Here is a 27,682-nt window from a genome sequence, read left to right on the forward strand (position 1 = left end):
CCTTTGGTGCAATTTCAGTGGTTTCCCCTATTTCATAAACCTTTGTCTGGTATTCAACCTCTTATGCATTAATATTCATATTCATCCATGTTCTTTCACCTATTCAGTTTGGGATTGCAGGGTTACAGGGGTGAGGGGATTGCATCCTTGCATAGAGCAAGAAGGGGTACTTACACCTGAACAGGTTGTCGGTTCAATAGGGTCTTATATCACATGGAAACATTTAATTATATAACTGTGTAAAACTGAAAAACGATGGTGTATTATCTGATCATAAAAGGCAAGGACACAGTTTTCCCTCTGTACCCCAGTGCAATGGATTTGAAAGGAACCAATCCAGGTATGACATAAATGTAAACTTTGAACCTTAATACACAATCTTTAAGAAACATATTTGATGAACCATTTAAAAATTATAATAATTCCAAAAAATGTCCCTCTATCATCAAGGGCTCAAAAGCAATAATTTAAGGAACTGAAGTAATAAATAGTGTTATGGGCAGATGTGGTCTGCTGTATAGCAGAAAGAAGAGCATTTTGATTTCAGTTATAATAATAACATTAAAACACAATGTCTGTTCTGTTTTTCGGTTCAATAGGGTCTTATATCGCTGATAAACAGTTTCATAACAGACAACTGTGTTTTATTTATGTAAATTTTTCTTTAACTGTGGGTACGCAACAGAATTTTTAACATTTTTGCTTTATAAGATGAAGGCTGGATAATGCTCTTCTATTTTTTTTCCTTTAGTAGCTATTAATGTGAGGTCTAAACATGTGTCCAAAAATGTGCTGATGCAAGCAAATAATTGCCAACAAAAAGAACTATTAGTGAGGTGGGAAAGACTTTGAGATTGGCAGATAAAGACTTACATTCCTAACTGCTGTGTTGGCCTTTCACAACTGAAAAAAAAAAAAAGTTGAGAGTTTGCTAACACTCGTTGGAGCTGATATTGTGAACTGCTGGATACGTTTGTTTTATAGTAACACAGAAGCATAGCAACAACACAAATATTCTTGCACATAAATATATTTAAATCAAAATATGAAAGAAAAATCTACATTTTGCATATTGCAGAGCTCAAATATAGCAAAATACATTTTGAGCCATGTCACTATTTTTAATATTTGTAATATAGATGTATGTTAATATTATCTTGATTCATGAAGAAATCAATATTTTGAGATAATAAGTTTCATTACAAAGGGAACATAAGTGGGTTCTATCTAACGAATGCTTTCCTGTATTGCTGCTGTATATACAATGTATTAAGAGTTAACAATGCTTTGTGCATTTCCGATCAATGGATTGCTAAACAGTGTAAAAGTTTGTTGGTTTTAATCTATATATCTGTTTCTATTGTTATTCAAAGAAGACAATTTCAGTATTTCTGTTTGTGTGTTTTCGTCTAAATAAAATTACAAAAAACGCAAAAAAGCATTGTCTGACATGTTCTGGTGTTACATATCCCAGAGGTGCTTAAAGAGTCCGCCAGCTAGTAATGCAATAAAGTAGAGCCTAACTGGTTTGTCAATAAATTAATCGCACCCATTAGATAATTTAAAAGCCAAATGCATGTTTTAGTATCTGATTTGATTATAAAAACAAATATGCTTGTGTACTTTAACTAACACTATCGGTTGAAGTACAGGTCATAAAATGTGCTGATGCAAACAAATAATTGCCAAAAAAAAAAAAAAAGAACTATTAGTGAGATAGGAAAGACTTTTGGATTAACAGATATAGACTTTGTTACATTCTTAACTGCTGTGCTGGCCTTTCGCAACTGAAAAAAAAAAGTTTGTTGATGCATCATTCTTATATAACTACAATCCAGTCTAGCTGGTGAAGTGGATAAAAGACAGACAAAGTTAAAAAACTACACACAAATATTAATAGAGAATTTGTGTGTTTGAGGGGGTTATCATATGGAATAAATATCATAAAAAGATGTTATAAAACACGAAATAGTGCTGGGAAATATAGTTTTTTTTCCTCATACCTGGTCCTTGCGCTTATAAAGACAATATTACTGACATGAGCAATAACAATAATAAGGAAATGATAGAAGGAAGGAGCCCTGCGACAGACTGGCAACCTGTCCAGGGTGTACCCCACCTCTCGCACTATGACAGCTGGGATAGGCTCCATTGTATCACACATCATTCATTATAATTCCATATACACTACACTGTTTCATCATGAAAAGGATTACAGCTAAAAATATCATCTACGATGAGGAAAACCCTTAATATGATGCAACATGAATTCTTTTGTATTGGGACACACTGATCAACAAGTCCGAGAACTCAAACACAATAAGCACGAATACCACAGGTTTAGCTATTATACTTTTTACACCCACATCAAAACAGACAATATAACGGTGATGCAACATCAACCCTCCCCACGCTCATCGATACTGCTTCTGTTGTCAGGTAGCAGAGGGGGTGTTTACAAGTGGGTTATCTGTGTCATCAGTGGGCCTTTTCCTTGACAACAAAACAAAAAAACTAGAACAATGAGCATTCATGCTAAAGGTTTAAAAAATCAGTGGAAGACAATAAAAGCAAACGTCACTAGTCAAGAAGATTTTCAGGAACAAGGTGAATTACTATAACTAAAGGCAAACTTCCCTGTAAAACTGAAATGTAACACAGCCCTTGTATATTTACTACTCCATGAACTCTAAGCGTGAATTACTGGTGTGCAGTTTTGGGTTGCAGCAACTGTAGTGTCATCTGTAGTGTCTTGTTACAAACATGAAAAGAAATCACATGTTTAAATGCTTTGAATGGGGAAAAAATGAGAATATAAAAGATGATAATAGCTGTGGCACCACTACCAGAACTGAATTTGTATTTATTTGTTAATAAAGTTTTTTTTTTTTAACTTATAACGTCCTTGTGATTGTTCTTCACTAAATCATAGAAACGTGTAAAAAAAAATAATAATAATAATCTAAACAAAAGCTAAAGAGGCAAAGTGCATGATGTACTTTGTGCCTCTGCCAAAACTCTTGGCCATAACTGTAGCTCATATGCCATGTTTAAATGGGACATTGTGTATGTCTGAAGCAACAATAAAGAATATAACATATTCTTTATTGTTATATAACATATGTGAGCCAAAAAATGGTCTCACTGTGGGGTTGAAAAGCTAGAGAAAGGGCTTACCTGTTCATGAAAGGGCTTCAATATTATGTTATATACAGTTCACATATACAGCAGTAATTTTAGCAATTCAATATAAGCTGCCAGAAGAGCTCCAAAACATCAGCACAAACACGGCACTCCGGGAGCTTCATGGCGTGGATTTCCGTGGCCAAGCAGCTGCAGATGCAACGTGAAAGTGCCACAGTACTTTAGTTCATACAGCGCTTTTTTAGGTAGGGTTTTTCAAATGTTTTGGCCATTTCAGTGTTTTGGCTCTTCGATAAATCAACACTGACTACATAATGTCGACATCAGACCTTTTTGTAATTTTTCTCCAACAAAATAATCTGATTAGATGCCTTATGTTAGTGTGCCGTAACTATCGATTTACTGCGATCTCACAGCCTCTACCACAGCACACTTATAAAATGGTTTTAGTACTACTCTTGCATGTAAATAACTTAAATCCCAGGATTTTATTTTTCACTCTTAAACTAATGTGCAGCTAAACACTGCATTGCTGAGTAATGCAACTGTAGTGCTGCATTAATAAATGGCTTAAGAACTCATAGTGACAAAAACAACACAAGAAATGGTAACAGAAGGAGCAGATATTTTTCTTGTTTCCAAACATTTTATTAAAAAAAAAAAAAAAAAAAAAAAAAGCAGAACTCCAACAGAGCCTTTGGTGCACTTTATAACCTTTTATTTTCCTCTGCAAAGCAATGTCACAGACAGAGTTATATAAAAACCGTCACAAGCGCCCATTTAAAACTTGTGGATAAACATCCTCTGGTAGTATTCTTCACTTTTTCTACTAAACTGTGCCTGCACTGCCTTGTCCAAACACAACTAAAACAGAAACTTAAGCAGAGCTGAACACCCACACCCTGTCCTAATGACTCATAACAGACTCTAAAATAACAGCTTAAACTAAATACAATTATAGTAAAAGCAATAATTTTGCGTTGTATACCAGACTAGAATGAGTTTGGTGGGCTGGTGAGTTGTTTGACATGTCAGTAACCAAGGCCAAAGAAGTATCAAGAAGAGTCCTTTGCTGTTGACTGGTTATAGTTTGACACTTCAATAAGATTTTGGTCAGGATCTCTAAAGTACAGTGAGATGATGGTCCCCACAGCCCCCGTCCTCTCCACGGGACCCTCTTCAATCTTGACTCCACAAGCCTGCAAGAGGAGAAAAGGACACAGACCATTTTAACAAGCCCTGATTTTTTTCCTAACTTCCTTTCCTCAAAATGGTTACATAATGTGACCTGTAAAATCAAAACCACTTAAGGAATTGTGTGAACTACCTTAAGATGAGCAGCTACTTCAGCTAGAGGGGTTTTGGTTATGAGGCACAAGTCTGCAGAGCCGGAGGTTGGATGCTTAGCTTTTGGTTCAAACTCCTGCCCCCGCTGGTGAAGGTTAAACTTCTGCTGCCCAAAGCTCAGAGCCTTGCGGTTTCCCTTGAAAATGCAGATAAGATGTGAGTGGGTGTACAGAAGACTCCAGGCTCAAGACTCACAATCAAAGCATGCCACCTAGTGGACATTTTTTTTAAAAACCATGGCAGTTCACTTTTTCTACTGCAATGCAATTATTTGTCATTATAATAAACAAGCGTATTTAATAGAAACATGCCCAACAGCATTAATAATAAAAGCAATGGGTTTTTACTGTGCATACCTTAAAAGTGACCACCTCCATGCCAAGTACTGAGCTGTAAAAACTGATGGTATCTGGCACACTTTTCACTGTAAGCACCAAATGATCCAGATGGCTCACTTCAACGGGACAGCTTCTTTTGTATTTGACAGTTCCTAGTGTTTGAAAGCTGGTAACCTACAAGAGAAAAGAGAACAAACTTTGATTTAGGAGTTGACTTTGTCGCCATGAATAGAAGTGGCTGTAGTTGAGCTGAGTGCGAACAGCGACGCTCCGTGGTGAGTATGTGCTTCAGCCCGTAGACGTGTGAGAGGTGAAAGGAAGCACTGGTTTTAAAAATATCGATTTAGCTCTCGTAGCTTGTTAGCCCATATCCTTAGCTCGTCAATATAAACTCGAGCCACTTACACCATTAACTAACTTCACAATTCGGTTCCGTCGCTTCCCTAAAAACGGAAGTCTAAACTGTTTTTACGTCTAAACATCTGCAGCCTGCCAAAGTTTACGGGACAATAGTGGTGATAGGTGAGCACTGTTAGCCCTTTAGCCAGATAATAACGCATTTTACCTTCAGACAGCTCTTCTGAAACTGCCATAAACGACCTCCAGCTGCCCGGAGCGCCATCCTGCCGTAATGTGACAGCGGTAGGCTACTTCCTCGTTTTTTCCACTCGTGTCCTGTGAAACATTTACCACAGCACAATGGCCGTACGTTTATATGCTTGTCGAAACATGCAGTTTATACAGAGTGCATGGGCATAAACAAGGACCATTGTTTTTTGTCTGTCGGCTGGGATTCTGAGGGGTAATAACAACACTAATCATTTGACAGGTACACCTGTGCAGGTACGGCTGCCCTGCCGTAAAGTGTAATCATGCGTTTAATGTAAATAATAGTCTGAGTTTTGTTATTGAGGTCATATTGATGTACTGCTTTCCTCTATTTAAATAAGGACAGTGCTCAGGGTAAACTACTAAGTACACTAAGCCCATCATTTAATGCACACATTACAATGCTCACACTATTCCACCTTTGTAACATATGCAGTATTGAATTTCAAACAAAGGGGTCAGTTTTTTGGTTTGTGATATAGAGCCTGCTGACAGGCAGGCTCATGATCCATCTACTTGTTCTGATCACAGGGTAGTTTAAGGATCTGCTCAGAGGCCCGTTAATAAATGACTGGCAAAGTACAAATAAAGTGCACTTTCTGGCCATTTCATTATGTACACCTGTTCAAGTGCTTGTTAATGCAAATATCTAATCAGGCAATCACATGGCAGCTTTGCAGTGCAGTTAGGCGTATGGATATGGTCAAGATCACATGCTGAAGTTCAAGCCAAGCATCATAATCAGGACGAAAGGTGTATAAGTGACTTGGAAAGTTGCATTGCTCTTTGTACCAGATGGGCTGATCTGAGTGTTTCTGATAATGGTCTGAAAAAGAGAAAATGTCCAGTGAGTCACAGTTTTCTGGGTGAAAAATACATAGTTAATGTCAGAGGTCAGAGGAGAATGGCTAGGCTGCTTTAGACTGATAAAGCCAATAGGAAGAGGATGAGGAAACTGAGGCTATAAGTCACACAACCTCACCAAAATTGGACAATAGATTTCAAAAATGTTGCCTGGTCTGATAAGTCTCGATTTCTCCTACGATAGTCAAATAGTAGGATGAGAATATGGCATAAATGCCATCAAAGCATGAATCAACAGTTTAACTGCCTCACATCAACAGTTCAGGCTGCTGCTGGTGCTGTAATAGTGTGGGCAATATTTTCTTAACACACTTAGAACCCCTAAGTGCCAACTGAACGTTGTTTCACTTGACCGTGTCCGTCCCTTTATGACCATGATGTACCAATCTTCAGAGGACTGCTTCCAACAGGGTAAGTACCGTGTCACAAAGCTCAGATCATCATAAACTGTTCGCTTTACTCAGATGGCATCCGCAGTCACTAGATCATAATCCAACCGAGCATTTTTTTGGATGTGGAGGAATGGGAGATTTGCATCATGGATGTGCAGCAGCTGAGTCTCACTGTCATGTCAATGACGATGCCAAAATCTCTTGAGAGATGTTTCTAGCACCTTATTGAATCTGTGCCATGAAGATGTAAGGCAGTTCTGGAGTCAAATTGGGGTGGGGGTCCATCAAGGTGTAACTAGTGAAGTGGCCAGTGACTACAGCTGTGGACGTGTTCATTTGATCAGACAGCCCAGTAAGTGTAGAGAATGCATACTGGCAAAGCATTTCATAGCATAACAACTTGTTTAATTCAGCGGTTAGTTTTCATTTAACACCCAGTTAACATACTGCACTGGATGGATCACAGAACAAGGCCAAAACTAAAGCATGGCCTATGAGGGAACATACATTGTTTACATGTTAATGGTATTCAACATCATCTTGCATTCAAACCTTTATGCTCCACACAGGGAAGTAATAGTTGTGGCTAAGACATCAAACAATAAAATAAGAAATGTGACAGGATGGCTTTAAGTGTTGCTTTTTTTTTTCTCCTTTAGCCAGTGTCCCTGTTCATCAACAGTGCTATTAAAACCTACAGAACTTCTAAATAAAATAAATTCAACACATAATGGGTAATAAGTCTTCATTTCCTTACTTTTACAATTGCATGTATTGCACACAGATATGGAGCATTTGCTCGTGAGGCAGGAGGGCACAGTGGTCAAGAAACTTGACTTTCCTATGAAGCAAAACCCAATGAACAATAATGGAGACTTTCCCACCCCAGACTTGGTATATATCAAACCTTTGGGGTAATAACTTAAGCTGCAACTTAAACATGAAGGTGGACTGACAGGTAAAGAGATCTGTTGTGGCTTGAGCTGAGGAAGCAAGTCTGGATTGCCATTTTATTCAATCTGTGATTATTTCACTCTGCCAAGACCACAATTTATTTCATATTTAATTAATCCAATTGTTAGTAGGAAAAAAAAGAATCGAGAAGAACAATAACACACAAAAGGATCACAACTGTGACATCATTTAGTATTAAAAGTAAATGTCCTTTTGCATCTGTGTCATGCCTGCTAATATTTTAGAGGTGGGGAACTCACAACTTGATACTGACAAAGCCTCCATTACCCATAATGAAAAAGCTTTCATTTTCTCATACGATTACATCTGGCATTACAATAATCAAGAAAGTAACAATACAATATTAATCCAAAACAGACTTTAACTTTTGGAGAAAAAAAAAAACAAAAAACAAAAAAACAAACAAACAAAAAAACAAAAACCTAAAAAGTTCAACATTCTGGGTTTTTTTTCCCTCTGCGAGTTTATGGTATATCCCGCTCAAAACCAAACAAAGAAGAAAAAAAAAAGTGTTTTATTTAGGGTGAACAAGAATGGAGAGCACAAGTCACACTGTAAATTGCAAAACACTTTGTCCTCCATCCTTTGGACATCACAATCTGTAAATAATTCTGCTGTATACATTGTTAGCACCTAAACATTTAAAATCAAATTCAGAGAGTAATTGCAGACCATCATGACCCAGATCTTCAAATGAGTTCATTTACAATCCGAAACCAATTCAGTGATACAATGTATGATTCAAAATTATTTTACAAGCTTATTTACAGCTAATACTTTGAACTGGTGTAACTAGCAACTGTACCTATACCCAGCTAATGTTATACAAGGGGCCATTCGGGAGTTGAGAGAACAGATTTGAAGTGCCTGAACTACCTGCAAGTGTGCAGCATTTATAATCAGAGGATTTATTTTTATGAGATATCAGTCTACTTGTGCGCATGGCTTGATGCAACGCAACACTGCACAGCCACTACGGGTTGATAGACAGCATGCATCGCTTGTGCCCCACTTTGGACTGCAATAATAATAAATGTCTAACTAAAAACTAAATATTCTCCATCGTCACTGTAAGGAGCACCCCAAATAAAACCTGTTGTCTGCAATACGATCAAACTCACAAATAGTATGAAGGAAATACATTTCAACAGCAGAAACACGTTTTCTCACAGCCTCTTACAGACTTGGGAGATATTGGATTACTTCGGCTGAGACAAAAGGCCTTCAGTCTGTCAAAGCGTTACACCACACTCTCTCTGTTGGCTGACACTAGGACAGCCCTGCGGCAAATGGGGCATGTGGAGTTTTCGGAGAGCCAGCGGTCTATGCAGTGCACATGGTACTCGTGAGAGCAGGGAAGCTTACGTAGCTTGTTCCCTTCTGCATACTCTGTTATGCACACACTGCAAGTCTTCAAGGCATCACTCTCTCCAAAGTTGCGCATGGAGAGGTTGTCAATCTGTTCTTTGGTCAGCCCCTGGGGCTGGTCTTCATCATCATCATTTAGTAGGAAGAAGTGAGCAAGTCGCAGGAAGGGCAGGGAGCTGGGCTCCTCCAGGCCGATAGGTGGTCTTGGTCGAGCCCTGCCACCAGTGGGAGGCGGACCAGTGGCAAGGCCTTCATCCATATCAGTTTCAACCGTCCTTCCTCTGCCTCCAGCAGCAACCGGTTGCTCGTCAACATCAGCAGCAGGAGCATCGGCAGGTGTAGCATCTGGATTATGGAGGGCTTCTATTTCTGCAGGAGCACTGGCTCCACGGTTTGAATCTGAAGAGTCAGAGTCAGAGTCCATGAGGTAGCCAAGCTCACCAAACCCAGTCATGATCTGCCGTATCATAGACTGGAGAGCCATTGAAGTTGCCTCTCCCAAACCTGCATCGGAGATTCTTCGGATGGGGATGCGAATAGTGCTGACGTAGGTCCTCACACCAGCACGCTCAGAGCGCGAGAAAGTCCTACGAAATCCACCACGTTCACTCTCATACATAAATGTGTTGTTTGAGTTCTGGGAGCGCGAGCGAGTACGACTGGCAATGCTGTCTCTTTGCCGATATTCACCTGGACGCACACGGCGCACCTGAAGGTCAAGCATAATAGTAGGGGGGCGACGCCCTGCTGCGCCCCCTTCGCCCCCAGAGGCTTCTACCTCCTGAGAGGCAACATTGTGGGCCTCTGGAATGGATTCTGCAACTGCCCTAGACTGCTGAGCATCTCCATCAGTGTGGCTTGGTCTTGAAAGAACATGCTGTCGAGTCCGTGAGCTACCCTCCACTTGAGGTACAGGGGGAGCACTGCTGGAAGAACTGGCACTTTGAGAGATGTAAGAATGCCGTGGATTAGGAAGTCCATCAAGTTGATCCAAGTTGAGAGGGGAGCGGCTCCTGGCTAAACGGGCCCGAGTCCTGCGTGGTTCTGGACTTCGGCTGCGGGGTCTCCTTTGCCCTCTGCGTGGAGAAGGACAGAGTGGTGGCTGCACTGGCAGGGGAGAAGGTGAGGTGGGAGATTCACTTACAAGCTCTTGTGAAACAACCTCTTCTAGTTCAGGCTCTGGTTCCACTATGACCGCCAACTCATCTACAACTGGTTCTTCTACCACTTCTGTCTCCATGGGAACTGGTGGTTCAGCATTTGCCACTATTTCTTGACCCTCTGGAGCTTGTTCTGGAGACTGTTCTGGCAATTCTTCTGGAGGTTGCTCTGACCTATCTTCTGGCGATTGCTCTGACGATTCTTCTGGCGATTGCGATTCTTCTGGAGGTTGCTCTGATGATTCTTCTGGAGGTTGCTCTGATGATTCTTCTGGAGGTTGCTCTGATGATTCCTGCTCTCCCTCAATAGCTGCCTGTTGCTCAGCCAGATTGCGGTTCACACTGATTTCTAGACTGAAGCGAAAATCGCCACTGTTCGGGTTGGTCTGGCTCACAGCCCGCCATGACTGATTCCCACGATGACCGGTTCTAGTTGTGTTGCCTGTGCGCCTCACAGTGTTCAGCCAGTCAAGCAGACTATCACCACTGGCAGGATCCTCTGAGCTTTCCGGTTGTTCTGAAAATGAGCAGAATTAGCAAGTGAGAAATCATATTCTGACATAAAAGCAGTCAAAGAATGAGGAAAAAACAAAACAATATATAGAGAAATATCAAACGTACCAACTGGATCTTCTACACTTTCAGTACCAGCGGTGTTATTCTGTTGCTCAGGACCATCTTTGATTTGCTGTAGTCTATTGAATAACTCATCTTGTGTTACCTCGCCTGGAAGAAACATCACAAAATAACATTCTGTTATTAACAAAGAAAAAATAAATAAATCATCAGCAGTCCATCTACTCTTTAAGGGTTAAGTTCGCTTCCTCTTCTCAAGCAGCTGGTAGAAAGTGCCAACTTAACTCCCTACAATAAAAACAAATATTGGATTTAATGCAAGGAAAGAGGGGAAGCTGACAGAAGAACAAGCTACATAGAACTACATATCTTTCAGCTAGCAACCTAAAATAAATACATTAAAAATATATTATTAATAATAATCAGTACATATATTTTGATTGTTCATTTTTCCTTTGATCACAGCAACAGGACAATTGACTATGTGCACGTTAGCATATGCTACTTCCGGTGCGGAAACTCCTGTGGGGAGCTTTGTTTCCGGTGTCCTATTCGCACCTTGTTTACCGGCCAAAACAAGTTAAGCAAATGAACAAATCAAGCGGCCAGCAGCAACCATCCTTCCGGTTGTTGCTGGAGGCAGAGGAAGGACGGTTGAAACTGATATGGATGAAGGCCTTGCCACTGGTCCGCCTCCCACTGGTGGCAGGGCTCGACCAAGACCACCTATCGGCCTGGAGGAGCCCAGCTCCCTGCCCTTCCTGCGACTTGCTCACTTCTTCCTACTAAATGATGATGATGAAGACCAGCCCCAGGGGCTGACCAAAGAAGAGACTCACATTTCTATAGATGTCTTGGGCATTTACCCAATATATCTGTAAATGATGTTCATCGACTTGTCGGTATTTTTTCCCTGCGCCTCAGAGCAAAAGAGAAAAGGGATTCAAATGTTATATTTCTCAGCTGTCCCTCGTTTATCGCGGGTGTTATGTTCTAAAAATAACCAGCGATGGGTGAAATCAAGCAGCAAGTTTTATTTTTTGACGGTGCAAAACGTTTCATGGACATCCAGTACTGCACTTCAGAGTCACACTGCTAGCGATCGATGCAGCGATTCTGTACTGTACAGGAGAGACGTCACGGAGGAGATCGTCTGCAGCGATCAGGACGCAGGACGCAATGCGACGTAAAAAAATAAGCATGCAAACTTCCATCCATCCATTCGCTTCCGCTTATCCTTTTCAGGGTCGCGGGGGGCTGGAGCCTATCCCACCTGTCATAGGGTGAGAGGCGGGGTACACCCTGGACAGGTCACCAGTCTGTCGCAGGGCCAACACACAGGGACAACACACAGGGACAGACAACCCTTTGCACTCTCATTCACTCGCACATTCACACCTAGTGGCAATTTGGATTATCCAATTAACCTATCCCCACAAGCTGCATGTCTTTGGACGGTGGGAGGAAGCCGGAGTACCAGAGGGAACCCACGCCATGACTGCAAACTTGCACTAAAAAATCCACGAAACAGCAAGGTGAAAGGTGAACCGCGTTACATCGAGGGAGCACTGTAATTTTGAAGGTAAGTTACAACATACCCTTCGTAAATACTAATGTATAGAAACCCTTACCAGCAATCATTCATTTTTTGTGTGGCTTTTTTTCAGTTTGTTAACATGCTGTCTAGGTGTGTACTTGACTAGCTGATATCAACATAACGGGGAAACATCTGGTTTGACTATTCTTCACCTGTAGTTTGAATGCTGAATATTTGCCTGTTTAAATCATAAGACCAGTCACTATACAGAGATGTGCTTCTGAATGTGGACGATGTGTCTTCTGATTTTGTAATGCAGTTCTGCTTGTGTTGAGTGGTGTAAACAACTGATCATCGAAACTCCTTACACGTCAAAGTTGATCATTAGATTTTTTATGACACAACAGTGGTGAGTGTTCCCACCTTCTGCTCTTTGTAATTTAACGCGATCTTTCCGTTTTTGAGTTTTGGACATGATTTTGGAGAATATTTTCGCAGTAGCGATTGACCGCAAAGTAAAGCAACCGGAAATGTACAACCCCACATCCGGTCTCAAACCAGGAAGTTAGCATTTTCTCGTGCACAGGGTCAACCTCTAGACTTACCAGGGCACGACACTCTCCAGTCATAGCCCTCTCCTTGTAGGGTGCTCCACTACACGCTCCAAACTTACTTTCCCACTCCCACTCTCCTGGGACAGAAATGGATTGGATGTCTTCAATAGTCCATAGGAGGTGAAATTTCAAGGATAGCGGCAAATCCAAAACTAGCCATAGGTACTTAAGCTTAACATTTACTTTAACTTCTACTGACAAGCAGGAGCTATGTAAAGATGGGAGGACAGAGATTAGACCAACAGGTCATAAATTTTTATATCAATAAAACTGGCAGAAGACAGCTAAAATAAGATGAACCAAAAGAGGGGCTTTCGAAAAGGACCATCTTTTTCTCTCATGACAAAGTAGGAGAAAATTACTCAGTGACAGGACAACTGAAAATAGAAACTACATATGATATGTATGATGCGGAAAACCATATTGACATCAGCATATAGTTTAGTGCAGGAAATTCCATTACATCAGATTTTATTTTCAAACCATAATTTGGGGCATCAGACTATTTCACATAGTTTGGTAAAGGCAATAAAATATAACTAGAAAGTTGTACACTTTAAACTGTGTGGTTGATGAATAGCGTTTTATAAGAAATGCCTGTTGACAGTTCGTGTTTTAGTTAACTAATGCTGGGCTTACACTGTGCGATTTTTGGCCGATTTTTGAGTCGTGCGACCGTTTTGGCGATCGGCCCGATTTTGGCCTTCATCGTGCGTCGTGCAGTATACGTGGGGTAACGAGAAGCAATTAACCCCTCACGACCAGCTCCTGATCATTAATCGCTTGGTCGTGAGGATTTCAAACAGGTTTGAAATCCTCGCGACCGTCGTGAGGGTGTCAAAGCAGCTTCTCACACTGCACACGCGCAAACACAAATGTCAGCGAAAAAGACTGCGCAGCACGGCAGTGCAGCGTGTGATCTGGACACAAGCGATGGAGACACAACTTGTAGAACTATGGCAAGCTCATCCCAGCCTTTTCAATGTGGCCTCACAAAATTATCACAACCACAACCGTGAAAATAGTTGGATCTACATTGCTGCTCAATCACAGCTGCCTGATCAGTGTTTTTCATTAGCAATTTAGCAAAGTTGATGGTGGTGGTGTGCGTGTCTGTGTGAGTGAAAGAGAGAGGGAGAGCGAGCGACAGAATTTCTGTTATAACCTTCGTTTTTATGAACGCACAGTTTGAGCACTCAGGTCGCATCAGAGCATCGGGCCGTATAGTGTGAGCCCCTGCATCGTGACCTACGAACTTCTAACCCCTGCGAGTCAATCGTGCAGTTTGAGCAGAAGCTGAATAACGCGACTAAAAAAAAAAAAAAAAAAGAAAAAAAAAAAAAAATAGCATTAGAGGTAAAGCTACTATTAAAAAAACCAAAAAAAAAAAACCCAAAACAAAACACATTCCAACTACAATTACTACAAAAGATTGTTCAAAGATAAACTAACTCTACTTTCCACAAACGGCCAAGAGATTTATCCACCAAGAAATCTGGGTTTGAAAACAAAAAACAAAAAGAAAGCCTGTATGTGAAAAATACTGCACTGTGAGTGTGATCTTCAATGCTTACTGCTCAATCAAGGTGCCTTGTGTGTGAAATTATTTAACTTTCTTCATATCAATAGCATATTCCTACCTTCCTCCCAGTTAAACAGCTGAAAACTTTTAAAGAGAGGTGCGAGTTCAGCAGAGAACATAGAAAGGGAGCGCAGAAAAGAAAAAGTACTCTTTACTTGTGTAAATCATTAATACTTTAATTGGGAGGTTTTAACAAGACTAAAGAATAGACAGGTTAAAGATTTACTACCTGGAGTGCCCAAAAGGTTGTTGTCTCTCATGAGACGGTAGTCTTCATCACTGAGATTGTTGACGAACTGGTAAAAGGCCTCCTCCCTGTCCAGGCGGTCCAGCTGCCTCCTGCGCTGTGACTCTGGCAGTTCACTGCCATTCTGTTCCACGCTGTCAGACCCCTCCATTGGTTCAGAAGGGAGGGCGGACTAGAGATGATCCAATATTCAGCAAGATCCAGTTGCTTCAGAAAAAAGTAAACAAAGGATTAGGTGCTGATCTAAAAGACATGAGCATGCCCTCCTGCAACTGGGATTCATTACCAACCACTCATGAAATGTATTATTTGATACATCAAGTATTTTCACAAAGTATAGCAGTTATTGTAGTGATGACAGTTAAGAAGAGAGGCAACTGGGCATCAAAATTAGGCATAACCAGGCACCACGCAGCATCAAATAAGAATAACGACACATTAGCAAATGTTAGCACCGGTAACGTCTTCAAAGCATAACATTGAGCCACACTTGTAAGTTGAGCCCATATCGAAACGCAAAATACGATTTCCTCGAAAATGTCACATGTATTTTAAAGTCGTATAAATAACTCAAATAATATAATGATCTATGTGGCTGTAAGTCGTACGATGAAGCCATATGTTGCTCAAAGTCAAAGTCGGGATAAAAACAAAATGGCATCATCTAGCTTAGCTTACGCTGGCTAGCGACCAATTAGCATGCTACATAGGTGCTAACGCCGGCTACTTCCATCATTTTCAGCCATAAAAGAGGTCCCATCGTGTGTCTAATGACCTGTAAATCAAACAACAAGAAACTCACTGTGTAGTGACTGCAACATCATCCAAACAAGATCATTCAATGACAAAGCAATCCCGGTTATGCTGCGCTAACACTAGTTAGCTTCCACGTCAACTAGCCGAGTTAGAAGCGTTACAAACGTCTTACTCAACATTAGCTTTTAACTTTGTGCTAGTGCTCGCTTTTACATCAGCCCCATGTGAATATATGAGGCAAAACAAAGCTGAAGCTGGAATCGTCTTTTGAACTTGATATTATTCTTGTTTACCGTTACTGGACATTGACTATAAACATCACGGTTTCATTAAAAATGCATTGAACTACCATTAGTATCACCGCAAGCTAACAACGTCAACCAGTGACGTTAATAGCCATAACCTAACCAAAGCGATCCAGCTAAAATTAGCTAGCTAAAGAGAGTAAAGTTAATTAGAACGGATACACCATCTGTCACCAAACCACTAATAATTACCTGCTTGGCGATGTTAACGGCAGCGTTATCGTACAACCCAGCTGCCCTTTTAATATTCGCCCAGAAACGATACACTGTTTAGCTAAGTGCGACTGCCAGATTCCATTTTCTTTCTTGTAGGAAGCCTAAAATGATTTTCCGGAAACGGACGAAACATTTGGGTTTTACCCCGAGTAATTCCTTACAGGCACTGGCAAATGTCTCGCGTTTAGGCGTAGCGATGGAGGTCGGGTGAGACAGGCGCAGCGTTCCTGAGAGACTAAAATCAGGGCGATAAATATTTTTGGATAAAAAAAAAAAGACGAACAAGGATGTTTGTTGACAAGGGGGCTCCGCTGGCGAGCTGTAGCGTCGCTGTGCGGTGGCTAATGCAAAATACTAGGTAGAGTTTTGAATTTTTAAATGGCCAGCATAATACAACTGTTTTTTAGGAAAGTTAGAAATTAATACATTAAAACAATGAAGAAAAAAATCTCAGTGTTTTTGCATAAATTCTCAAATGAGATTTAGCTGTTTGGCGGACAAAAGAAATATCTTATTTGAGAATTTACGAAACATTAGTTTCATACAGTATAGTTCGTATTGTTTACATCTTTTACAATTATACGCCCTGTGAATGTTGTACATAAAAACAAGATAGAATGCATTTAATATAATAATAATGTGGGGACTGAATGATGCAAGTTTATAGTTCAAAATTTCAACTGCTGTAACCAAAGACATAAATGCATAAAGTCTTTTGGGATAAATAAAGTATTTTTCATCTCATAGTCTCATCAGCTGAAAGATTTGCTCTACCTACCTTTTGCCAGGAAACTGTCATTTTATCAAACCAGTTAGTTATTATCTTGTAGGGTGACTTCATTATGCCATTACGTTGATGTGGCCTACCATTTAAGACACCACAAAACTACAGTGTCTATAGTTTGATTCTTTGCTTTAAGTAATAGCCATGTCTTCATTTGTTGTGTCTTTGAAGATGTGTTTTGTAATAAATGAAATAAAGCTTTTGCAGAACCACTTCAAATGGCTTCCAACTACAAACAAAAAATGGGTCTAAAAGACAGTCAAAGCATTTAAAGTCCTGAAACAACCCAAGTGAGGAAGTGAGGAAGAAACACCAGAGACTTATATCAGTCCCTGTATATATTTTTAAGGCCAGGAGGGAGCATTATTGCTACAGCATACCAGAAGAAACCCAGTGATGATTGTTTGGTAGTAGTGCTTACAGGTAATTTGTAAACCAGCGTGGGGAAAAATTGCTCACAAACTAACAAGACACAAATTTGTGAAAATTACCTGGAAATACCATCAAGAAAACCCACTGGGCAGCTATTGAAAGCCTCTGAAATGGCTTCAGCTTCATTGTTCTAACACAGAGAATGGATTACCCAGCAGAAGTACTGTGTCATTTTTAATGAACTCCGCACATCAGATTAGCCCGTAAAGCTTTCTACTAAAAGAACTCCCTTTGTTTTACAGCAAATCTGCCAAAATGTATAACAATGTGTTGCGTAATTATTTTGTTTTTTTTGGTTCCCATGATTACACTCAATAAACCTGAACTATGAAAACATGTCAATCCCTTTAAAATGTTGCTTTATAGCTCTATAATTTTCTTTTTTTAAAGATAAAAACAGTTGTCCTAATGACAAAGCTGGCTTATGGCTGTCTATGCAGCATAAGCACATACTGACAAAACAACAAGCATCTCATTTAATAACCACAGGTGTACCTGATCCATTGCATTAGACATTCCATCTTATAATTTGCTCGCTCCCTTATCTGCTACGGGTGACTAAAGAACAAAAACAATGCTAATACCAGCTGACAATTTTGGAGGCATACATCACAGGATCTGTTTATGGTCTCAGACTGTATCTCCAGCTCCAATTAAGCATGCCAGAATGAGTTGCAGTGTGGACCACAGCAGCCCAGCTCAGAGTTATGGATGAGCAGTCACTCTAGCAATGCCTGACCCTGAGTGCTAATTAGATATGACATTAAAATAACATGAGCCAAAGCCAGACTTGTGCAGAAATTAAAACGACTTTCGTCTAAGAATCGTCCAATATAACAACCAGGGAAAGACTAATTGGAATTATTAAGGTTGTTTTTACATTTACACGTTTTGTGGCACGGACAAACTGAATGGATTTGATCAGATTTATCCACATCACTGTTATTTTAGTAGTATCACAGGGAAAGGTGGAATATTTACTTTGAAGAAATGCTACGTGGCCTTTACTCTTGACATCTTCATGTAGTGTCTGCAATATTAGTTTTATTTTCCACAATACTCCACATCATAACCTTTACTAATTGTGTTTTGAATGGAGTGAAGCTCTTTGCAGATATGCTGGTAGAGTGAATATTTGTAAATGTACTCCAGCGTGATAGTAGTTCCTGGTTAAAGCAATGGATGGGCACTATATTCAAATCAGCTTTAAATAAGCTACTAGAGTGAAGCTAAGCTAGAAAAGCCAGGAGAGAAGCTATTAGAGATTTGTAAATTTACTCCAATGTGATGTAGTTCCTTTTGAAAGCAATGGGTGAGTAGTAAAAAAACAAACAAAACAAAAGACAGCCCAACTCTCAAAAAAATACCGTTTTAAGTTATACATTTAAATTTTATTTAAATTAAATTAAAAGCTAGTAGAGTGAAGATAATCTAAAGATGCTGTTAGAAGCTAACAGCAGAATCGAGATTTGTACAACTACTACTTTATTACTCTAATGTGATGTAGTTCCTGGTTAAAGCGATGGGTGGGTGGTAAAAAAACACACACACAACCCAACTGTCTTTAGAAAGCAGCATTCAAAATCTTAATTTCAATTAAAATAAGATTTAAATAACCTACTGGAGTGAAGAGTAGCTAGCGAAGCTAGTAAAACCTAGCAGATAAGCTAGAGAAGCTAACAGAGAATTGCAAATTTACTCCAATATAATGTAGCTCATTTTTAAAAGCAATAAGTGGGTGGTAAAAAACACAACCCAACTCTCTTCAGAAAGCAGCATTCAAAATCTTATTTTAATTTGTATATTTACTCCATAAACATTATTACAAAACTCAGCAAGTTACCAATATTACATTATCACCATACAGGCTTGATCACAAATATTTAAAACCTTTGCAACAGTTACAACAAAACAAAAAAAACAAAATAATACTCAAATAATTTACATGAAAATCTATAAAACAGCAAATTGTTCACAAATTATATTTTTTTCCAAGTTTTCATTTTTTTTCTTTGCTTATTTGTGTTTTGCACAGTAACACAACACTCTCACAACAAGATCATGGTCTTATTACAAAACTCCCAACAAAATGTAAATATTTCTAGTTTTCTGTTGATACTTTCATATTTTGGTTTTTAAAACCAGAAACTTGTCATTGTATATCCTTTCCACTGCCCATAGAGGCGCATAAAAGGTTACTCACACACACGAATACTTCACAGCACTTTCTAAGAAAAATATACACTTACAAAATATGTTACAAATTGGCACACAAAAAATATACAAGATTTTGTAGTGTCAAGAGTTCATTAAGATTCCTTCTGGTAACAACTCTAGACAGTATATATAAAGCTCGGTAATCTTTTAATGAAAAGAGCAAAAGTAATTCCAATCAGTGTCAAAGAATCATGAAGTGAATACATCAAACATAACATTATAATATACATTCATAAAGAGGGTTAGGAACCTAATCTATTTTGCATTTCTTTCTTTTTTTTCATTAACACTGGTGAAATGAAACATACCGAAAAATGAAAATAAAGAAATCGAAACTGAACGGTAAAGAAAAGAAAACAATTGTCAGCTTTCTTAGCACCATTAACATGAGGCAGCTCAACAGTGGCACATTTTAAAAACAAACCGAAAAAAAAGAAAGAAAGAAAATTTATGAACTCAGAGAAGTACATTCAATTTGACAATAGGCAGAAATGAGAGAAGGCAGACTAAATGGGCTTGCAGCCCATGTGGAGCTTCCCATCAGCAGCTTGTCTTGGTCCTAACCCTGATACACTATAGAAAAGAAACAAAGGATCATGGCAGAGAGGAGAGAGAGAAAAAAAAGAGACACAGAAAGATTGATTACGATTCTTGCCGTATGCAAGCAATCAATTAATATAACCTGTGTGTCAGAACAGCCATATCCACTGTGACAAGGCCTGTTTTAAAATCAATCAATCAGTCAATCAGTTTGTCCGTACATCTCCATGCAGTCTCATGTAATTACTGCTAAAAATGATAACATTGTTTAAAAGACAGTGAAACTAATTTCACATATTTCTACACAATATACTAAGTGTTTGATTGGATCTGCATTTCTCCTGAAATTCGTTTAGTGTATAAAATCAAAGCGATTTTATTACTGATTAAGCGTGATTGTATGGTTCATTTTTAAGTGGCTTTCTAGATGTTTATTTCAGAGCTGTGAGGTAGTGAATGAGCCCAAAGTAATTAAAAGCAATGGCCTGTGAATACGCTGGATCAGATAGACGCAATGTATATAATATATATTTCTTTTCAATTTGTGCCTGTATTTAGCCTTAAATTTCTGGTCACAATATTTTCTGCCAGAATTCTGACCCATGAATCAGGACAGTCAATGATGTAAAATGAAGTAGAATGAAAAGAAAGAAACATTATGGACATTATGGGAAATATGAGCTAAATAATCAGACTGAAATACGGCAGCGCCATGAAATAAATTACATGAGAATGTTAAGAAAAGTTACTGTTTAAATTACCATTTTTTTTTTCAGGTAAGATAGAAGTAAAAATTCCACATGGAGTGAATGCAAAGACATGCTTTCCTTCATTTACAAGATTACTGTTTCTATTTGTACTGAAAACTGCTTTCACGTTCACATTGACTGCAATAATGTCCATTCGCGACTGATGTGCGCATCAGAATCTCTACTGCCTTAAATTTCCAGTACAAACAGCTTTTCAGTGAGGCACAGCCCCAAATGACAAATCATCTTCTTGCTTACCCTCAGACATCTGCGCTACACTCTTCTTGGTCCAGAGAAAGCTCATTTGAACAGCTCTCTCTCTCTTTTTTTTTCATCTCCTTCCTCTACAGTAGCCTTCAGAGCAGATCTCCCCTTTGCCTCTCTTTTGTTGCTTCTCAGTGCCAGGCGATGTTGAGGTAAATTGAATTTGGCAAACAAAGTGGGGGGAAACGAGGAGAATTCAGAGTCTTTCTGATTTGGTTTAGTGAGTGGTGGTGTACCACTGCCAGCTGTTGGTGCCTTTCATCAGAGAAGAGAGAGAAAAGTCTCAAATAAAGAATTCCTGTAGTTGCAAGTCTCTGTAAGGAGTCTCCAACCCGAGCAGCCAATATCCCAATGGATAGAAAAGAGGAACAGCCAATATTCACACATATATAAGAGGTCATTTACACAGCATTGTTACTTTTGGCACAATGATTTTAAGATTATAATTATCTTTTTTTCTTTTTTTTTCTTTTTTCTTTTTTGCAAATATTGCATGTCCCTGTACAACAACATTGACAAAAATACTCTGAGGGTGGAGCTTTTATGAATTTGCAAGGCGTAAAAATGTTAATTTAGATAACCAGTTCCTCTAAACTCCAGAAGAAGAAAACAAAAACTTGACAAAAGGAAAGGGGTAGCCATTCCAACTTTGAGGGGGGGGAAAAGACAATGTCTGATATGTCATCAATACAAAATGGTCCCATCTCGTGTTTAAGATGTCTCGGGCTTAAATTGGGCTCATTTATTGAAGGTTTCCCTCTTGAAATGAGCCAGGCAGTGTATGACGGACAGCAACAACAGGACATCCATATTCTGCATACAAAAACAGATGAGGAGGAGGGGTGCGTAGATGTCACTCAATGCATTTATGTATATAGCTACATCTTTAGGGAAAAGGGAAATAAATATGTAATTCAGGGAAGCTAGTTCTGCTGAGAAAATACAAAAACAAAGTTCCTCAAAAAGGCGACAGAACTTTTTTCAAGGCTTATTTCTCTTTTTCAGACAAAAATCAAACAAAAAAGGAAAGAAAAAAAAACAACTATAAGAAGAACAAACAAAGCAGAAACAACAAAAGCAAGAAAAATGCAGCCATGGTCGTTTCAAATCTCAATCAAGCTTGACACAATCACTCAATAGGTAGTTTGCAAAGTACAAGAAGTTTCTCATGCAGATATTAATTTCCTCTTCAGGGGGTTAAAAGGAAGTGGGAGTAGTCAGGGGGGAAACGTAGAACTCATGCAGCTCTGGCATAGCGTCAGTGTAGGTATGTTTGGGAGGGAGGGCTGAGCAGGTAGTGGGGGAAAGTGAGAGGGGGAGGGGAGGGGGTACAACAGCAGCTGATAACAAAATATTACCTCAGTTTCTCAAAAGAGGTCATCAGTGCTATGTCCTTATTTGGGTCTCTCTCAGCTCGCTTCCCCTTCAGTGTCTCAATCCGAGGGAACTTTGCACTCGTCTTGTGGCGGTACAGCTTTTTGTGAGCAGGCCCGGGGTTAATAAAGTTGGGTTTATCAAACATGTTACAGCCTAGAGCAAGTTGAGGGAATAAAGAATGAGAGGGGTTGAATTTGGCCTGGTTTTTGCCTCCTTTCCCCCCTGCCTTTCTGCCTCTCCCAGCCCCTGTGAGCACAGCTCCTTTTTTCTTCAGGTCAGCCTCAGTACCTGCCAAGATTTTGAGGGTCTTTAGGTTGAGACTGTTGGCCTCAGAGGGCATGCAGGCCTCCGACATGGGGTTCCACAGTGGCTCAATGGAGGCCATCATGAACCTTTGGACCTCAGCCATGCCAGAGACAATGTTGGACAGAATATTGGAGGGCTCCTCAAATTCTCTCTGGTCATCCCCCACCAGGCTGTTACTCTCCGACCATCCGGTGCCAGGCCAGTCCCCAGTGCTGCTACTGTCAGTCAGGCCTGTGCCACCTGCCTGGTTCTTTGCTGCTTTACCCTCTAACATGGCCTTTATCTTTTTGGTGGAGCGAGAGTTCTGTTTGGGAGTCTTGACCTTCTCTGACTTGGGGGCTCTCGGAGCCCGGACCTTTTTCGGGCACTGTCCTCCTGCTGTTTGTTTGCAGCTGCCTTTCCTTTTTGACTTTATGCTTTTCGCTCCATTCTGTTCATCAAATTCTGTAGCTGCCATCTCTTTTTTATCTAAACCTAAGACATCTTGATTGTTGAAGTTGTGTAGCGGAAACTGGTTGTCCTCCACCGGGTATGCGCTTGCCGTGCGCTCCTGTTGCTGTATGACATCACAGTTCCACTTTACCTCCCTATTGCAGTCCATGCTTATATCATTCACATCCTGGTATTCTCCAACATTTCCTGCCATCTTCATCTCACGCCCAACAACCTGAGGGGACAGATTTGGGGTCTCAGGAGGGGAAAGCTCTGAGAGTGATGAGTGCCTAAACTTGTCAGGGGTGAAGTTAGAGATATCCAGCAGGTCTGAGGACTCCCTGAGTGGGGTAAGGGCATCCACACTCTGCTGAATCACCACTTTAGGACTGCAATGAGCTAAGAAGCTGTCTCGGCCCTCCTCCTCACCCTCTCGCTCACAAGACTTGAGGCTGAGTGAGCTGTAATTGCTGGAGGAGGCTGACAGAGAGCCCACTGAGTCATAGCTGATGAGCCTGCCATTGTCTGTGCACAGGGACCCTCGCTGGTATTGCACCTGGCCCTCCACGCAGGCAGACTGACACACTTGCAGATCTGCCCCGGGCTGCAGCCCAGACTCACTCAGGTAGCTCTTCTCATAAAGCAGCCTGTCAGCCTCAGGGCTCAGCTGGCTGTAGTTAGACACTGGCAGACTGTCATTCAGGGGAACAGCAGCTGGGAAGTTGTTGGGTAAGATGGGAGTCTCGGGCGTCTCAGACCCAAAGCTCTGGCTGTGACTTGCACAGAGCTGTGGGTGCCACATCTGGGGGAAGCTGGGGCAGTTCTGAGGAGACTGCTGGAGCTCGGACTCAGAGGGAGGCGAGAGGACGCAGCTCTGAGCGAGCTGCAGAGAAGAAAACTGTTTCTCCTCCAGGGACAGCCCAAGAGAATACTGCTGCCTAGAGGACTGCTGGGGGAAATAAGAGATAGCTGCTCCACCTGAGGAGTCTGTGGCATCTAACAGGGTCTGCAGGTAGCCCCCCGGGATGACAGGGACACCCGTCTCCACCTCCTCTGAGGAGGAGGCAGCTTTGTCAGGAGAGCAGGTGGATGAAACAAAGGGGAATTTCTCCTCAGCGGCTTGAGCGGTGGCGGTATTGTCAGAGAAATGTGGTTTGACTGTAGTTGAGCTAATGCCTGCCTCATCTAACCCAGCAGTGGGGTCCTCAATCTGTGCCGCAGTGACACAGGCATCCGTTTCATTCGTCACACTCCTCCCCTCCTCTCCTTCTGCCTCTTTTATTTTCTTGCTCCTCAGCCTGGCTTCGCTTTTGAATTTCCTTATCCTGACTGTTTTATTTCCTCCCAATCTCCTCCCCTCCCTCTCCTCCCTCTCCTGGGAGCGGCTCTTGGCTGTGACTGTGTGTGTGATGGAGTTTGTGTCTAATGTGACTGGGAGGCCTGTGGCTGCTATTATTCCTCCTACCGTGGGGGTGGCCTCTTCTTTAGTGACACCTCCCTGGCCCCGATCAGAGAGAGGGAAGGACTGTGCTGTTGCTGATTGCTCCACAGTGTGAATCCTCTGAACTTTAAGCCGGTTTGCAATCTTGTATTTCCTTTTGGGATGACTAGAATTAAAAGGGCGATGGTGGCGTCCGTTTAGATGAAAACCGCGTTGTTGTTTATCTCTGGCAGCCAGCTTAAGCTGTTCCTGTCTCTCTCTTTGCTTCTCCTGCCAGAAATGCTTCAGAGGAGCCAGTGTCTCATATTTGCTTACTGTGTCGGCATTTAAGCTCACAGTCGCATCCACAGGGTCCAGCTTGCCCAGTTTCACTGACATGAGTCTCTCTCCTTTAAACCTGTTGATGATGATGTACTTGATGACCACAGGTGGCTCTTTGCGGCAGGATTTCCGGCGTTTTTTGGGGCACCAGTCTACATCCTCCTCTTCTTTCTGACCAGCAGGGGCTTTCTCCTTTTTCTCCGCATTTTTCTCACTCTCAAGCGAGTCGACATCATATAAGTAATCATCGCTGTATCGAACCTTTCTTTTGGAACGCAAGCCATAGTTGAGAGGGTTCGAGGGACTGAGGAATCTCTTTGAGTGGCTCTTTTTAAACTTTCCCTCCTGCAGGGTGTCTGAGGACGAGCCAGTGCAGGAGCTGTCATCACTGAACTCCCCTGACTCCTCTGTGGAATTGAAGTCCATTAGGTAGCTGACTTTGGGAGTGGACATAGGCGAGCCGTGGGAACCATCAAGTGGACTCCTAGCACTGCAGTCCCCGGCTTTTCCTTCCTGTGCTCCCTCCAGGATCAGTTCATCAGTTTTGGGCTGAAGATCCTCCGCGGTTCTCCTCAAGACTGCTGCTCCTTCCTCTTTCTTGGCACAGTTGGCCAGGACACTGGGGAAGAAGTTGAACTGCGTCTCTTCCTGCAGAACATTTGTTTTTTCCCTCATGTTGTCCTGGAAAGACTCATAACGAATCTTGAGCGAACAGACATCACTGCTTAATGTTGAATCGTCGTCTTCATCGTCAAACAGATTGTCGACATCTTCCTCTGAGAAGAGGTTGACCGACAGTTCATTCTTAGAACAAAGGTCCAGCAGTTCCATCTTACTCTCACTGATAAAAGACTCAAAGTAGCCCCAGTCCTGGCTGGCGTTAGCCAGGAGAACTTCTTCTCCACTAACCTTGTCTAGTAACAGTCCTTCATACAAATTCTTAGCTGTTGCATCATCTTCGGGGTCATCGCAGTCCCCTGTTGTTTTGTTTGCATCCCCTCTCTTGCCCTCACCTGGGGCTTTTGGCAGAGGAAAGCTAAGTAGCTGGTCAGAGAGGAGCTGTTCTCCATAGTGACTCACTGCCTCCCCCGCGTGGCTCAGGCACTGAATGCTGATGTTGTTGATGTCAGAGAAGTCCTCTCGGCTCACATCCCCTATCCTTACACTTAGACCAGTCTCCGTGTCAGGGTTGGCGGTGGGGTCGTGGGGTGTGTTCTGGATGGCGTTAGGGTCAGTGGCATCACGTGTTTCAATGAAGCAGCCGAGGCAAGTTCGGTTAGGCTGAAGAAGACACTCCTCCGTCAGGCCAGACACAGTGCCAGGCTCCATCATTGTCGCTGATAGAGGGAGGGCAACGGGTAATGGAAGGGACGTTTTCTGGTTGTCTCCTGTTGGCGCCCAGGAGCTTACAGCTGGGCTAGAGAGTGATGAGGGAGCGGGCGTGTGGTGAAGATGGGGAACCACAGTTGGAGGGTCATTGGAGGAAGGGGCTACTGTTAGGCCCAGAGTGGGCTCAGTCCCAAGGGGCAAGGGGAGGGCTGGCGATGTAGGAGTGGTCCTCTGATGCGCTGGGCAGGCCTGTTGTGAAGTCTCTGCGGCAGGTGGAGGCGAGGACGGAGGGAGAGCAGCATCGACGAGCCCGCACAGACTCAGATTGCTACTCTGCTCACATAGCCCTGCAGGGGGAAAAAAAGAAAAAAGATTTCAGCTCTTTGAAATGTAAGTGTGAAGTTAAATTACATTGTTTTTGTTCTTTTAGTTACTCCGACGTTCTTCTAAGCTGCTCAGACGCAATTAGTGTCAATTAACCCCCTAGAGCTCAAAATGTCATTTCATGATGCCAGCCTTAAACATTAATAATTCAGTTTTGGTTCCAGATTCAATAAAAGGTATTAGCAATGTCAAGTTGGACAATTCCTTACTCATTACTTGCTTGATGTTCACATGTGAAAGCTGAGACTCGGCGAGTAGCAACACAGCCATAAAGAAATCCCACCAAACTCTGAGAGCACTTAAAACAAAAAGAAGATCAAAGATGAAATGGAGTCACCTTTATGTAATGTTAGCATGCTGGCAAAAGTGAAAGATATACAGAGCTGCAAGAATTTTAATTGGCTTATTTGACAGAACAAAACGAGCAATTGTATCACATGCTTGCAGGTGATAATGCAAAGAGCCTGTTGTCGTTCCTGCCCGAGCAGTATATACGAGATCAAATTAATGCAGCCACCTTGCTTTATGTCCCCCACCCTGCAGTGTTTCTGTGCAGACGCAGATCTACTAGCTTTTAAGTAACAAGATACCATTAAATTACACAGACCGACCGAAACAATGACTCAAATAAAAGTAGATTTTGGTGATTTTCCACAGGTCACTTGTGACAATGTCTTAATCAGTTGAAGACATCCATCTGATGAGTAACAATCAAAACTCGCAGGAGTGGCTCGCAGCAGCAGGCAGATCGCTGTGTTTGCTCTGCATAATTAGATGACAGCAGCGGAGGCAGGTATGTACACATGGGACACGACAGGCCCATATGTTGGAGACTGTATAACCAATACCATCCACACCTGCCTCCCTCTATAATCCCAAGCTGCTGCCTTCCAGATATTCTTTAAAACGATGCCAGGGAGAGAAAAAAATAAATAAAATTGAAAACCCTAGCACAGCAATTAATGTGTTCACAGAGGTTAACTAGCAACAACCCCCATTTTAGAATGGATGCGCCTAATCATTATTGAGGTAGTGATAAATGCTTGAGGGGAAGACTGCTTAGCAAACCGTATTCA

General features: G+C 41.4%; 3 protein-coding genes across 7 annotated transcripts in view; all 3 read right to left on the bottom strand.

The window, feature by feature from the left end:
* Positions 1 to 3,826: 3,826 nt before the first annotated feature.
* On the bottom strand, positions 3,827 to 7,002 carry glod5 (glyoxalase domain containing 5). The gene is made up of 4 exons (XM_085476852.1): positions 5,395 to 7,002; positions 4,848 to 5,003; positions 4,472 to 4,627; positions 3,827 to 4,343 (listed from the first exon to the last, which is right to left on the bottom strand). Exons 1-4 carry the CDS (start codon positions 5,449 to 5,451, stop codon positions 4,200 to 4,202), a joined length of 513 nt encoding a protein of 170 aa, XP_085332978.1. The 5' UTR covers positions 5,452 to 7,002; the 3' UTR covers positions 3,827 to 4,199.
* Positions 7,003 to 8,168: 1,166 nt separating this feature from the next.
* Positions 8,169 to 16,266, bottom strand: rlim (ring finger protein, LIM domain interacting). 3 transcript variants are annotated; one of them, XM_085476841.1, is made up of 4 exons: positions 16,192 to 16,266; positions 14,736 to 14,960; positions 10,819 to 10,923; positions 8,169 to 10,714 (listed from the first exon to the last, which is right to left on the bottom strand). In XM_085476841.1, the coding sequence occupies exons 2-4, from the start codon at positions 14,902 to 14,904 to the stop codon at positions 8,910 to 8,912; spliced, it is 2,079 nt and encodes a 692-aa protein (XP_085332967.1). In that variant the 5' UTR covers positions 14,905 to 14,960; positions 16,192 to 16,266; the 3' UTR covers positions 8,169 to 8,909. The 3 variants fall into 3 exon arrangements, with proteins under 3 accessions (XP_085332967.1, XP_085332948.1, XP_085332958.1); XM_085476822.1 differs by lacking the exon at positions 16,192 to 16,266 and adding an exon at positions 16,007 to 16,184; XM_085476832.1 differs by lacking the exon at positions 16,192 to 16,266 and adding an exon at positions 15,556 to 15,953.
* A 2,753-nt stretch (positions 16,267 to 19,019) lies between these two features.
* The window catches only part of nexmifb (neurite extension and migration factor b), a 53,686-nt gene continuing 45,023 nt past the window's right edge, over positions 19,020 to 27,682 (bottom strand). For 2 of the 3 annotated variants that reach the window (XM_085476876.1, XM_085476864.1), the window contains exon 3: positions 19,020 to 26,569. In XM_085476876.1, the coding sequence (XP_085333002.1) occupies positions 22,371 to 26,569 (4,199 nt within the window). In that variant the 3' untranslated portion in view covers positions 19,020 to 22,370. The remainder of the gene's footprint in view (positions 26,570 to 27,682) is intronic. The other variant, XR_014923491.1, reaches the window with a different exon arrangement.

This window comes from Copadichromis virginalis, linkage group LG2 (genome assembly GCF_057382275.1).
Source record: "Copadichromis virginalis isolate Kocher_CV1m ecotype Utaka linkage group LG2, C_Virginalis_male_GT1.1, whole genome shotgun sequence".
In the NCBI taxonomy this organism is placed as follows: domain Eukaryota; kingdom Metazoa; phylum Chordata; class Actinopteri; order Cichliformes; family Cichlidae; genus Copadichromis; species Copadichromis virginalis.

What these genes read in the sequence shown, in the direction of transcription:
- rlim (XM_085476841.1), bottom strand. Translation starts at nt 14,904, where the DNA reads ATGGAGGGGTCTGACAGCGTGGAACAGAATGGCAGTGAACTGCCAGAG. An exon ending in CAACCTTTTGGGCACTCCAG is followed by an intron (nt 10,924 to 14,735) that starts GTAGTAAATCTT and finishes TGTTTCTTCCAG; the next exon opens with GCGAGGTAACACAAGATGAG. An exon ending in AAGTGTAGAAGATCCAGTTG is followed by an intron (nt 10,715 to 10,818) that starts GTACGTTTGATA and finishes GCTCATTTTCAG; the next exon opens with AACAACCGGAAAGCTCAGAG.
- glod5 (XM_085476852.1), bottom strand. Translation starts at nt 5,451, where the DNA reads ATGGCGCTCCGGGCAGCTGGAGGTCGTTTATGGCAGTTTCAGAAGAGC. An exon ending in TGGAGGTGGTCACTTTTAAG is followed by an intron (nt 4,628 to 4,847) that starts GTATGCACAGTA and finishes TGCATTTTCAAG; the next exon opens with GGAAACCGCAAGGCTCTGAG. An exon ending in AAGTAGCTGCTCATCTTAAG is followed by an intron (nt 4,344 to 4,471) that starts GTAGTTCACACA and finishes CTCCTCTTGCAG; the next exon opens with GCTTGTGGAGTCAAGATTGA.